The sequence below is a fragment of the Manacus candei genome, unplaced genomic scaffold (genome assembly GCF_025592945.1).
Source record: "Manacus candei isolate 608988 ecotype Guabito, Panama unplaced genomic scaffold, ASM2559294v1 h1tg000041l, whole genome shotgun sequence".
Classification (NCBI taxonomy): Eukaryota; Metazoa; Chordata; class Aves; order Passeriformes; family Pipridae; genus Manacus; species Manacus candei.
The window spans coordinates 2,970,001-2,983,391 of record NW_026138089.1 but is presented as its reverse complement, the minus strand read 5'-3'; the positions used below and the strand labels follow the sequence as shown (position 1 = coordinate 2,983,391).

At 36.4% G+C, this 13,391-nt stretch overlaps 1 protein-coding gene and 1 non-coding gene across 3 annotated transcripts in view; both read left to right on the top strand.

Moving 5' to 3' along the window:
- Nucleotides 1-13,391, top strand: part of POLA1 (DNA polymerase alpha 1, catalytic subunit) — a 203,741-nt gene that overhangs the window by 20,986 nt on the left and 169,364 nt on the right. For both annotated transcript variants that reach the window (XM_051795104.1, XM_051795102.1), the window contains exons 13-24: nucleotides 305-379; nucleotides 1,488-1,626; nucleotides 4,616-4,776; nucleotides 5,932-6,016; nucleotides 6,827-6,888; nucleotides 7,632-7,721; nucleotides 9,265-9,381; nucleotides 10,104-10,279; nucleotides 10,682-10,811; nucleotides 11,143-11,262; nucleotides 12,336-12,432; nucleotides 12,948-13,072. In XM_051795104.1, the coding sequence (XP_051651064.1) occupies nucleotides 305-379; nucleotides 1,488-1,626; nucleotides 4,616-4,776; nucleotides 5,932-6,016; nucleotides 6,827-6,888; nucleotides 7,632-7,721; nucleotides 9,265-9,381; nucleotides 10,104-10,279; nucleotides 10,682-10,811; nucleotides 11,143-11,262; nucleotides 12,336-12,432; nucleotides 12,948-13,072 (1,377 nt within the window). The remainder of the gene's footprint in view (nucleotides 1-304; nucleotides 380-1,487; nucleotides 1,627-4,615; nucleotides 4,777-5,931; nucleotides 6,017-6,826; nucleotides 6,889-7,631; nucleotides 7,722-9,264; nucleotides 9,382-10,103; nucleotides 10,280-10,681; nucleotides 10,812-11,142; nucleotides 11,263-12,335; nucleotides 12,433-12,947; nucleotides 13,073-13,391) is intronic.
- LOC127474423 (small Cajal body-specific RNA 24) lies at nucleotides 12,655-12,785 on the top strand. Its single transcript, XR_007905845.1, has one exon. It is a non-coding gene; the product is annotated as a small Cajal body-specific RNA 24 (non-coding RNA).

The following is a 13,391-nucleotide window of genomic DNA, read 5'->3' as shown; positions in this document are numbered from 1 at the left end:
GTGAATTTAAAGAATGTTCCTGTTTCCTTAGCCACCATGTTTTTTGTTTTGTACTGGCTAGTATACTTGTAAGTCAATTCCGTAGAAACTTTTCATGCTAAAAAACCATACAGAGATTAAATACAGGAACTAAAACATTCTTAGTATCCTCAGCTGGTTATAATGAGTTGCAAAATTGGTAATAAAAGATCAAGGCCATGATATTTGAAATGTATGTTTTGGCTGGTCTTTATTTCTTAACTTTCCCTTTGGACAGAATGAATATTTAGTTGAGAGATACTGAAAATATCTTTGTTTTATATAGAAAGTGGAAAAATACTACGCTTTTGAGATTCCGGATGTACCAGCAAAATCTGAATACTTAGAAGTTAAATATTCGGTGAGTACAATTAATCTGACAAAATACTATTACTTGCTTTCTTATCTAATTAAGAATTTTATGGTTTTAGTAAATAAAAATATTTGCAGGATTTGATCTTCAGTAGCTAGTGGCTGTACCTCTTTTGCAGTGTGCATTTAGTTGCTTGTTATCGTGTAATAATAACAACAAGAAAAAAAGAGGTTAATACCAAAACTTGTGACTTTATTTTTGTTATTCTTTATATGTCAGTTAGTCCTTAACAAAACAGTTCATTACCAGGTTACCTATAACATGGTGATTTGTTAGTGTTCACTCTACTTATGTAAATGAAACATGAGGGAAAAATTTTTTTCCTACAACTGTTGCATTTCTGCCAACTTCTCCCTGAATTATTATTTGCTTATTGATTTTTTCACAATCTATATTCCAAATTTTCCTACTTTATTTTTTATCACCTATTGATGTCCATAATCAATTATTCTGCTTGCTTACAAATAGCAGCTGGGTGAGAAAGACTTTTGTTAAGACCTGTAAAAGTGAGCAGCAAAGATGGAAAAATTCCCGTGATAACATCAGTAGCTATTCTTTATTAGCAAAAATACTTAATTTGGTTTCAAACATAAGAGACTCAGCAGTCTTGAACCTGTTGGCTTAATTGCTAGGACAATTCCTTTTTAAATAATTTTTTGTACTGGTTTTAGGTGCAAAAGCAGCATCCCATAGAGATTTGCTAGCTGTTTCAAATTCTGTGTTCTATGCAGGAACACTTCAACCAGTCATTCTACGTCTGACAAGATTAAAGCTGTAACTGTCTAATTAAGTTTACAACATGAGCAGTTTCTGTATTAAAATGGTCATTGAACATTGCTGTAGTCTTGGCTGACGTATCCAGTATGGATGAAGAACTTCAGTGTGTTTTTTCATTACTGTCCTGATTTTTAAGTTGAGCCTACAGTGTAACTTCTTCAATTACTGTCAGGTATTACAGGCTATGGCTTTGCTTGGGGGAAATGACAGTGATTTCAGGTATTGTGTAGTTTTTTGTTAAGGTCTGTCTGAATAGGGTGTGTCAGCCTTGAAGACTTCTGTGGGGTGAAATGACTCACTGCTCTCTGTTACTTATTAGGCTGAACACCCTCGGCTTCCCCAAGATCTGAAAGGGCAAACATTTTCACATGTGTTTGGAACGAACACCTCTAGCCTGGAACTTCTCTTGATGAGTCAGAAGATCAAAGGACCATGCTGGCTGGAAATAAAAAATCCACGTATGGTGGTTTGCGTGTGAAATACTTGGTTGCTGGAAAACACATATAATTATAGATCGGGGGAGGAGGAAATTTAAATTTTACTGATGAATTATCGTTTTGTACATTAACCTTGCATTTTATTGGTTTAATTTTCATTATCTAGTACAAATTGGAACTCATTCTTCCTTTTTTTCTGACAGCTATCCGTATAAAGTTGTACACTGTACAGATGAGATTATAACTTTGAATGGTGGTAAGAGGGATCTGTGTTGTGCCTGGAAGCTGGTCTTTGGTGCATAGCCTAATGTCATGTACTAAGCTGAACTTAGTTGGCTAGGGAATTATTAATCTTTCTACTCTTGATCACTTAAGATCCATTTTTTTTTTCTGCAGATGTATCTTTTTAAGAACAAACTGCTGCTGGATGGCTTTCTTCTTTGTGTCTTAGGGTTTTTTTTTTTCTGACATTTGGAAAAGTTTGTAGTGCGGAGCTCTTTCGGTTTTAAATCCTTTCTCCCTCATGAGTGACATGCACGACTTACACGTGGTTATGCCACTTCATTCTGACTTGGTTACAGCCCTTTATTCAATGTGTGTTGCATATTCCCAAAAACATAGGGATATTTATCATACTGGACAGAGCTACATCTATTACTGCAATCTCCTTGGGGCTCTTCCAGTGCAGAATTGACCATATGAGTGACTGACACCAGGAGGATTCTCCTCTGCTACAGCTTGCTCAGTTACTGACAAAGCTGATACCACTAAGAATTTGGAGCTGGAATGCAGAAGACAAATCCCTGACTGCCAAAAGAAGGATTAGCTGTGATGGGTTTTCCACCCAACATTGGCAAGCATCAGTATACTTTCTGATATTGATTTTAAAGGCCTAAGGGTGGTTTTTCATCTGCACTCTTTCCCCAAGAATTGACTTCATATTTCTTTGGCTTTTTCTTTCTTCACATGAAGAGTCCAGAGCTGTTTTGTTCCTCATATCCAGTATGCCAGAAGTTAGGGAAATGATAACCAGTGGTTCAGGCAATATTCAATTTTAGTTAATGCTGATGTGTGTTATCTCCCCTTAGAACTACCTTGCCTGAGCTCAGGTACTGATTCCATATCAGACCTAAATGGCAATCTGAGGCAGCTCTTTTTTTCCACTCCCACATCTGTATTAGAGCCCTCAGGTTCCAGAGACAGTCTCTGTCTTGGTATCAGAATTGCTCATTTCAAAACTGTCCTGCTCACTCTGTTGAAAACTGACTGTTAAGCTGACTGGTTATATTTATGCAAATTTCTGTTAATGCACTGGATTTTATGCCCCAAAGCTGTTTTGTGTTTTTTTTGTTTGTTTGTTTGTTTGTTTGTTTTGTTTTGTTTTTGTTTTTGTTTTGTTTTTGATTTTTGTTTGCTTGTTTTTAAGTTGTTATGTGTTTTTTGTGGGAGGTGTCTAATTTATCAGAAGAGTCTTGCTTTCTTATGTGGCTTCCCTTACACACTTCCCATAGAGGATAAGAAATATACCTGGAAAGTTTAGAGTAAGCAAGTCCCAAACCATTTGAAAAGACTTGCACAACTTCTTTAAAACATGTCACCAGTATTCATTATGAAGCTGTCTTTGCAGTTGAGTACCAATGCTAGGTGGCACCAGAGCTTTTCTAGAGTAGCAGTCTCCAGTCTTGCACACCACTGTCAGTAAAAAATCGAGCATTACTCCCAGTATATAGATAGTTATTTATAGGTTGTATACATGTACTACTGTAAAAATATGTTATATATATATTATAAATGAAACACAAAAATAGGAATTAAAAAGGATGAGTTATGTAAAATAATGACCTTTTAAAGTATTTTATTTGTTAATGTTACAGAAAATATTTTCTTACCACACCCCAGTGGATTGTCTTGTGCACCCCATTTTTGGAGACCACTGCTTTATAGAGTGCTAGTTGAAGCTCTGGGTGTTAAGATGTTTGAGATCAAAGCAGAAAGGTCTTAAGCAGTTGATTGACTGTCTTCCTTTGGAGATCGTCCGTGTTTTATATATTAAGATATTTTAGTCAGCTACCTGTTTGCATTTAGAGCAAGAATAATGAGAGAAGGTAAAATAAGTGGGTTTCCAGAGAGGGTCAGAGTTTTCAGGGAGTAAGATAAGTAGGTCTAACAACAGCTGACTTCAAAAGGTTAATCTGTGAGAAATACAACCTCTGCTTCTTTCTGCTGTAGTGAGTTACCTCATCAGCATCTTTTATGAATGATCCCTTTTGTTTTTTAAAGCAAGCAAAAAATACAGACCAAAAAATTCTCAAATGATAATGGAAGGTGGACATGTCTTTTTTTTGTCCATCCAATTTTTTAGCTCTTGTACACTTTAAATAGCTTTCCGTGGTCTGTATTACATTCTAGGATGCCTTACACTGCCAGGGTAGGATGAACTCTCTTACAAAATCTGCCATCTCTTTATTTCCATAATTGTGTTTTGGAAGGATGATATCTAAAACAATTAATTCTGTGGTGCATTTCAGTCAGTCAAAAGTTCTTGTTCTCATTCAGTCAAAACTCTTTTGATTAGCACTGTGGCTGCCTTTTCTCTAGCATTTGAGAGATTTCTTGAACATTCTTTCATTTCACTTGTATTAATTTAATTTTTTATGAAGCCTTCTCCCTTTGAATGGACTGCAAGATTAGATGCTAAGAGGTGATATGTTAATTTATGTGGAGTTATGCTCACTTGGCTTATATCTTTCTGTACTATGACTGTGTGAAGCTGCCTGAAGTATTTTTTTGCATTGTGCATCTTCCTGACCTTGATCCAAATATTCCTTCTCTTATTTGTGGTTAAAGAGCTCGTGCTGACAGGGGAGTCAGGGCCCAGGGAGTTACCAGAAATTGGGCAGGATTAGTGTGGGTCTTGGACTGTCCCACAAGGGCAAAACATTGAAAGGATGTGCTCTGTGCAGTTCTGTGGTTCCCAGAAGAATGAAGGTGGCTTGTGTTGTTTCTTCAGAGCCTTCGAATCAGTCGGTCAGCTGGTGTAAAGTGGAGGCTGTGGCCATGAAGCCTGGCTTGGTCAATGTGGCTAAAGATCTTTCTCTTCCTCCTCCTCCTCTGGTGGTCATGTCCTTCAGCATGAAAACCACTCAGAACCCAAAGACTCACCAGAATGAGGTAAGTAATCTGCTCTCACTTTGGTTTGGCTTTGTTTTGTTCTTCAGTGTATACTAAAAAATTTTCTAAGGCTTGGAGGAGCTTCACCTGATAAAACATGTTTAAATATATTTACTGTTGAATAAAGTTTCTCTGCTATGGGCTTTTCAAAGAAATTTCTACTGGGGTTTCACCAGCATGACAACTATGGGTTAGGGGGCCTGTTTGGTGAGAATATTTACTGTGACAGTGGATCCTACGTATGTTTTCCAGCCTTCTGTTTTGTCTGATGCGCCTCTTAATTATAAGACTGTCTCAGAACACCTGTTAATGGATTTTTTTTTTTTTAAAGTATCATTTATTTATTTATTTAGGTAGAGTTAATCATAGGCTCTAGGTAAAATGACTGGGTTTTTCTGCTGATAAAACTCATTTTAAAATGAGAATTTGGTCTTGATCTTACGGCACCTACCATTCTGCTATGAGATCTTTTCTCAGAAAGGAGGAGAGCTGTGGCTGGCCTCTCTGAGTTGTGAATTGCAGATCCCAGTACATACTAAGGCACATTTATCTTTTTTCTTTTTTTTTTTTTTTTTAACATGACGTACCCAAGGTACCAACAGGACTCTAATTAGCAATAGGCTTTAAAGGCTGTCTGCTTTGTCTTCTATTGGGTTTTCCTGGACACTGTCTGGGGAGCCAGGACATCCTGCCAGCAAAGCAAGCAGAAGCATCAGTAAAGCTAATGGGTTCCAAATGCTGAATCCTCTTGGCTGCTTGGCAATGTTGACTGCTTGCTTAGGGGCAGCCCTTCCTGAGGAAAGGCTTCTCTGCCTTGCTCACATCTCCCCTGCACTCCATAGGGAACCTTTTAAATTGTGCTATCTGTTCAGATTCAGAGCAAAAACTGATAGGAGAAGTTTTCCCAAATGAATTATTTTGCATCTGAAATTTCTAAGATAATCATTTAGGAGGAAATTCTGCTTTATTTTTCTTGAGATCAATTGACAACTTTTTTTCTTTTTAACTATTTGTAGTTGGAATTAATTTTAAAAAGATCTGTTGTGGAAACAAGAGAAAAGATGAGGAAACTTATAAAAAAAGGAGGAAGAATAGTAGTCGTATTGATAGTAGTCATATTTATGAAGTTGTGTATTCTGTATCTCCTTGGTATAGGTTGTGGCTCTTGCAGCTCTGGTTCATCAGAAATTTCCTTTGGATAAGGCTGCACCTCAGCCTCCTTTTCAGACACACTTCTGTGGTATGTACTTGGAACAGCTTAGGAGTAAAAAAAAATTAATTCTGAGGTTTTTATTTTTTTTGTGTGTTTTGTTTTTTTGGTTGTGAGGCAGGGGTTTATTTATTTATTTATGTATTTATTTATTTTTAATTTTTACTACATTCTGTCACTCCAGCAATAGTGGCTTGGAGTAGATAAGTGATGAAGTTTCAGCTCCCAGGCAGGCTTTTCTCCTCATTTTTAATTTCTCTGGTTACCGACTTTTTATCCAAGACTTAATTGAAAAAAATCTTAGTTTGAGATGATGCAAAGTAACACTACTCTATACAGTTTCCTATAATTTTTATTGATTTTGCTTCATCGTGTGTTTTTTTTACTTTCTCCACCCATTAATTTAGACCATTTATTTACTGTCACTTACTTATTTTTCAGTTTAGTTCTTCTGAACAGAATTAAAAAATTAAAGGTCACAATTATGTTTAAACAAGTTTTCTTAGGAAAATAAAAATCTTGCAGCAGTGTCCTTGTAGTAATATCAACTAAACCTTGAGATTCACTGATTGGAAGTGATGAAGTGCTGAATGCTCATGAGAGGAAGTTCTTCAGGAGCTGTGGACCATAGTTATAATCTCCAATGATAACCTCAAATATGACTGATTAAATCTGTTTAATGCTTTACTAATTACCTGTCTTTAGATAACCAAGTATTCATATAAAGCTTTTTAGAGTTAGAGGTCAGTTTTTCTTGGTTCCCTTTGTTGTGAATGGGTGCTTACTGGGAGGGTACAATGAAGAACTTGTATTTAAGAACAAATATCACTTCTTTTGCAGCTGTTTCCAAACCGAATGATTGCATTTTTCCTTATGACTTCAAAGAAGCTATTAAAAAGAAGGTAATTTCATTTTTTTTAGCCGCCTTATTGCAGTACCTTATAGGTTATGAACCTCATGGTGCTTTTGGCAAGTTGTGAAGAGAAGTATTCGAAGCAATGGCATGATTATTTTATTGGTTTTCCACTTTGCAAACCTAAATCCAGGTATTTATTCTGTTTTGCTTGTAAAAACAGAGTTGTGTGCTCTGTGTGATTCAGTACTGCTGCTAATTGTGCTCTTAAAATAGGTGGGGAGTTAGGAGAGTTGGAAAGGTTTTTCAAAGAGACTAACATTGTGATTCATTTTCATTATACCTGACTTTGTACTCATAGTAAACTGGGAGGATTTGTTTCATCTTTTCGTGGAGAGTAAAATCTGTCAAAATTTAGAAGACATACTTTCTAAAGGGCAGTGGAAGAGCTGACAGAATAATAAAGTTAGCCATTTTTGTTTTGCCTCTATTTCTGTGTGATCTTAAGCCTGTGAGTGAAGGATGCATATGGAGCATTTTCCTGGTGTGCTTGATTCTTAGGAGGCTCTTAAAATATCACTAGACACCTGCATACAAAAGTAGAATGGAAAAAAGCCTCTGAGAAAAGCTTTCTATGTCTATGGGGGTGAGAAAAAAAATCCTTGAATTATAGAATGAAAGGGAGAGCTCTGTGGTGCTTTATTATTGTCTTGTAACTAGTAGGGGAGAGGAGATGTTTCCATTTTAAACTTATTGGGTCATTGAAATCAGGTGCTCTCTTGCTTCTTTTAGAATGCTAAAATAGAAATCGCTGCAACAGAGAGAACACTGCTGGGATTTTTCCTGGCGAAGATTCACAAAATTGACCCAGATGTTGTTGTGGTGAGTAGTTCTGAGACTTTGAGAGTTAAATTAAAGCATATTGTCAGTCGGTCAGCTTTGTTCTTTTTCTTTTGTCCTCTTATACGTTTTTTAATGTTTGTCTTAGACTGCTTTATGAATTGAGTTTGCTTATAAGACGGCAGGGATATTTTGATACAAAGATGATACAGAATTTTCCCTGACAGTGTTTTATACATCCTGTTATTTCCTGTAATAGCTAAAATAGGCAGTATTTCCACAATACCTGAAACAAATATTTTTTTCTTTACTCAGGAAGACAAAACACGACAAAAAAACTCTGACTTTCTAGAAAAATGGGAACTCTTGGTAGACTTAAGAGTCTGTTTCAGTTCAGATGCTCATATAATTTGTGTTACCATTTAGATTGTGTTTATGCTGTAAACCAAAATGATAACCTATACAAATCTGTGGGATCTGAGCAAAGTTTTTTAATAAGCATTCTTATGTTTTCTACCGTGTAGCTGAGAATTTATTACAATTACTCATTTTCTCTTTTTGTTATTTTTAATTACTGTACAGTCCTGAGTTTCACTTACTAAAGTTTTGAGGACAATTTGAAGTTGGTTATAAATCTGAGGTGGTTACACACAACTTGTTATTCTTCTGTAGGTAAATACAAATGATTAAGTGGTGGGAATACGATGAGAAGAGCAGTCAGATTCCTGATGTTTTCAGCTCGCTGCAGCTGGTATCCAGTATTTGCCCTATGACCTAAGCTTCCTGGTGGTTATGGGAAGGAACTGGGGGGCAACACTGCAAATAGTGGTTTAAAATTGAGGATGCCAATAGTAGGGGTGTGAGATCTTCTGTCCTGAAAACAGCAGAGCTGTGTTAGTGCAGTTTAATTTGCACCTGGTTTAATTAATGCTGTTGAAATGCTGCTACTCGTTTTAAGGAGTTGCTTCTATAGCACAGTCTTGCACTACACAGAGATACCTGGTAGAGTGGACCTGCAGTTCCTGGTGACTGACTCATGTTCATCAGGGTAGCATTTTGCTTTCAGCTCAGGTTACAGACCAGTGTCATCAATGTCCTTAGCATTGTTTAAAATACTGCTGGAGTGCTTTGGTATGTAAATATTGGTTGCAAGGTCTTCCTGTCCAGATTTAACAGCTATGCCCGTTGTAGTGTCAAAGGGAAAAATTACATTATTTTGATGTAACTATTGCATCTTTCATGGATGGAGACAAAAGGAATTACTCTTAGCTTAAGTTTATATGCTCTGTGAAGAATGTTGTGGGTTTTTTCTATAAAGCTTTAAATCCTAATGTCTGCTATCAAAGCATAAAGCTATGAGCCAGCTATAGAGCTGATTTTGGTATTCTGCTGAACAGCATTGTTAGTGTTAAGACTAATGAGTACTGTTGATGAACGTTCTCTTAGAAAGTGCTTTCTGTGAGAGAGATAATGCCATCAATTAGTTGGAAAAAACCTCAAAGGGCAAAGGAATACTGAGTGTGTGGAAGTAAGTCTTTCAATTTGCATTTGTTGTAACCTTTTTTGTTATTTTTTCTGCTTCAAGGGTCATAATATTTATGGATTTGATTTGGAAGTGCTGCTTCAAAGAATTAATTTGTGCAAAGTCCCTCACTGGTCCAAGATAGGTCGACTGAGGAGGTCTAACATGCCAAAGCTTGGGGTAATAAGATTGCTTAAGTCTTTTAAGCCCCTTTATGTTGTGTGTGATTAAAAATGAATTAATTTTTCTGAGGAATTGTAAATGTGACACTGACATATTTTGACTGTTGGTCATGCTGAATTTCATGTGTCCCAGATCAGAAATTGAGTGTTTATATGACTTTTATTACAGTAATAGGCTAAACTGATTTTCGAGTTAGGCTAATTTAGTTTACTTATCTCAGCTAGATGATGGTAATGACAGATTAATTGCAATAGTCTTTACTGTAACAGTCTTTGTCTGCTGTAACTGTAAAATGAGAAAATGCAGTTTGGATTGATGGGTGAATCATCCCATAGAGAACTGCTAAGTTAATTCTGTAGTTCTTAGTCTGTATTTGTTCAGAGGACAATGTGTGAGGCTTGGAGCACTGAAGTGCTGAACGTGGCTGTGTTCTTGCGTGTTCCCATTATTCCTTGAGGCCAAGATGGTGAAATCTAACTAGTAATGAGAGTTAAGTATCTATTTCTTAACATTCTTATACTGAAAGATACCATGGATTCCTTTAGGGCATCATTGTAAAGTCTTGAGTATTAGTCGTATTTAGTAGAGCATTAGAATATTTAGTGACCAACTGACTTGACTGAGCCCTGTAAACATATATTGTGGCTAGATGATTTTTTGCTGATGATTGCATGTTTAATTTTGCTTGGGTTTTTCTCTCCTTGTGTGATATGGTTAAGGGTCGAGGAGGGTTTGCTGAAAGGAGTGCTGCCTGTGGTCGAATGATCTGTGATGTAGAAATTTCTGCCAAAGAACTGATTCGTTGCAAAAGTTACCATTTGTCTGAACTGGTCCATCAGATTTTGAAAACAGAGAGGGTAACAATTCTACCTGAGGAAATTCGAAATATGTACAGGTATGTTGCTGATTGGGGTTTTCAGTCCTCCACTGGAAAGTAGCAGATCTGGTTTCCCAGCATAAAATTTTATGCTTGCTTACTTCATTGTAGATGCTAACTTGGCACACTGGTATTTGAAAAGTTAAATACTATTGTATCATTATGTTACAATGTTTAAAGCCACTTGTGTGTGGTGGTTTATTGCCTGTGAAGCAAATCGATTTGTCAGAACATTGATATAGATACACTAATAGGTTATGCAAGCTTGAGTTTTGGGTTGGCTTTTCAATTACAAGAGCTTACTGTATAATTCAGCACTGGTGTGCTACAGGTACCCTGTGTTCTGTACAGCATATAGGTCTAAACTACTACAAAGGAGGCTGATTTTACTTTGTTAGGCCATGCTCCTTCTTTTCTCAGTGATTCTCCTCGCTTGCTGTTCATGCTGGAAAACACCTGGACAGATGCCAAGTTCATTCTCCAGATCATGTGTGAGCTGAATGTTCTGCCACTGGCTCTTCAGATAACAAACATCTCTGGGAATGTCATGGTACATTTTCATTACTTTCTGCCCTCCTCCCTTTCCCCTCCTCCAAACAGTTCCATGTTTTCTGTGTTTAATTTGCTAGGTTTAATTACTAAACACTGGTTGAGCATATATGATGCTATAAATTTTTTTCTGTGACGAGTGGGGGAGTTCAATGTTCTTATCAGGTAATAATGTAAAACTTTCTTGAAAATACCACATTTGAGTTTTGTGCGTGGTGGTGATACAGAATGTTGAGTGAACTTAAATAGTTCAAGGACATTGCCTAGTCTGCTTTATGATGTCAGTGTTTTCTCTGCTTTGCTTTGAGTTCTTTTTTTGCCCCTCTCTTTAGTCGAGGACAATGATGGGCGGACGATCTGAACGTAATGAGTTCCTGCTGCTTCATGCATTCCATGAAAAGGACTACATAGTGCCAGACAAACAAGCTTTTAAAAAGCCTGTGCAGAAGCTGGTGGGTCCAGTTTTTCTCCTTCCAAGGATTTTTATTAAAAAGTTTAAAAAATTCTATCTTTTTTGTATTACTGTTCTGTGAGAGCACAAGGAACTCCAAATGTACATTAGATACAACTTAATGTTACAGCATATGCTTAGTTAAAATACTTTTTTTATGTTGACTTGATAATGAGAGTGGGACAGTGTAACAGCTTTTCCATTGTGTTACAGATCTATGGAAACTCAGTTGTTCTGTTAGTTTAAAATAAGCCAAGTACTTGACTGTGTAGGGAAACAGTAAAGAAGATAATCTGTGTTGCTTAATAGATGCACTTAAAATTATTTTGATGATGAACAGTATTTCAAGTATGATTTGTTTTATGGGTAAAATATCCAAAGATATCAAAAGAAATTCCTTTGAGTAATACCAGTGTAAATAATGTTTATAGAAACATCCATTTGTTTTGTTAGTAAACAAATTGAAATTTGAGAAAGTACTTGTATTGCACTATATTTTGCCTCTTAGTTTTACTTTTATATAAGTTCAACAGCAAATTCCAAAGCAATAAGTTTTCTTGATTGTATTGTTTCATCAAAGCTGGAATTTTCAGTGATTTAGAACAGAATTGAACAACCAGCAGAAAAAATCTTACTACTATTTAACAAATAACAGGATACTTTTTAGGTCAGTAATAATGTTTTTATTTGTTTTATTAAAACCCAACCATTCTGTTTCAAAAAACAACATTGTAATTGGGCAATCATATGACTTCTGGGTCATGAATTGATTTTTTTCCTAGTGTTGACCTTTACAACCAGCTGGAAAATGCATACTAGTGCCATGTTGCATGATGACAATACCTTAAGGTCTCTAATTAGCAGTTTGTTCCTATCAGAGTTGGTTTGGATGCTGTTTTGACATGTAGAGAGCTTTAATAAGGATCAGGATGAAAACACCATGTTTTGCATGTGTTTTAAAAGGAACTCTCTGCACTGGCTCCCAAATTCATATTTGATTTGCCAAAAATAACTCGTCTAAGATTATAGAAATCTTAGAGACTAGATAATGACTTTTTTAAATACCAAATGTAGGTGGATGAAGATGAGGATCTTGAAGATCAGAATAAATCAAATATAGGGAAAAAGAAAGCAGCATATACTGGGGGCTTAGTCTTGGATCCCAAAGTCGGTAAGATGTGGCAATTTTCTTTCTTCTATGAAGATAGAGACAGGTAGATTATATTAATGCAGAGAGATTGCAGTGGGGAATCCGTGTATCTTCTGGGAGTTTGGTGTGGTGGTCGTGGGACTGGGGGGAGATGTCATTGCACACAACAAAATTTCCAACACTGATTGTGGAATTGCTGGTTTTGAGGAATTAGGACTGTGTATATGTGTATAAATTTTCTAATGGACACTTAAGTTTTCTTTCAGTTTCTCCTCTCTGTGGGGAAAACTGTACAAGTGTCCTATAGTAACACAGAAGCTATCTGTTCAACTCTGGTGAGTTAACGGGGTTGGATCGTTCCACTTCTGACAGCTTTCTGTGATGGGTAGTGGTGCATCTCAACAGCTGCTTTAAGGGATTTAGATTATGGAAATGTGGTACAGTGTGTTATTGTCACTTACATATTAATCGTGGAGTTGTATGGAGTCCTCCGGGTGACTGAGTAATTATGACTTTTGTTTTAAACTCTGTTTTAGGTTTTTATGACAAGTTTATTTTGCTTCTCGACTTCAACAGCTTGTACCCATCGATTATCCAAGAGTTTAACATCTGCTTTACCACAGTGCAGAGACTGTCATCAGAAGCACAGAAAAGGGCTGAGGTTCGTGTGCTTTAACTTGTGGCTTAAGTTGCACCGTCTTAACTTCAGTGTGTTTTCTGTGAATCAGCTCTTTAAAAAACTTGTTTTCCACTATTTTTTTGCCCCCCCTCACACATAAAAAGCGATTCATGTTTAGAGATGCATCATATTAAGTTTGGGTTGGGACTTTTTCAGTATTTAATGTCTCTCACCTTCCTTTCTATAATACTCATATAGAATCTTGGTAAGTTCTCTCCCATCTAATCTTGGTAACCTCATGAAACAAGTTTTTACTTTTCAACATGTCCTCCTAGCAGGTTCTGAGCTACTTGACCAGTTT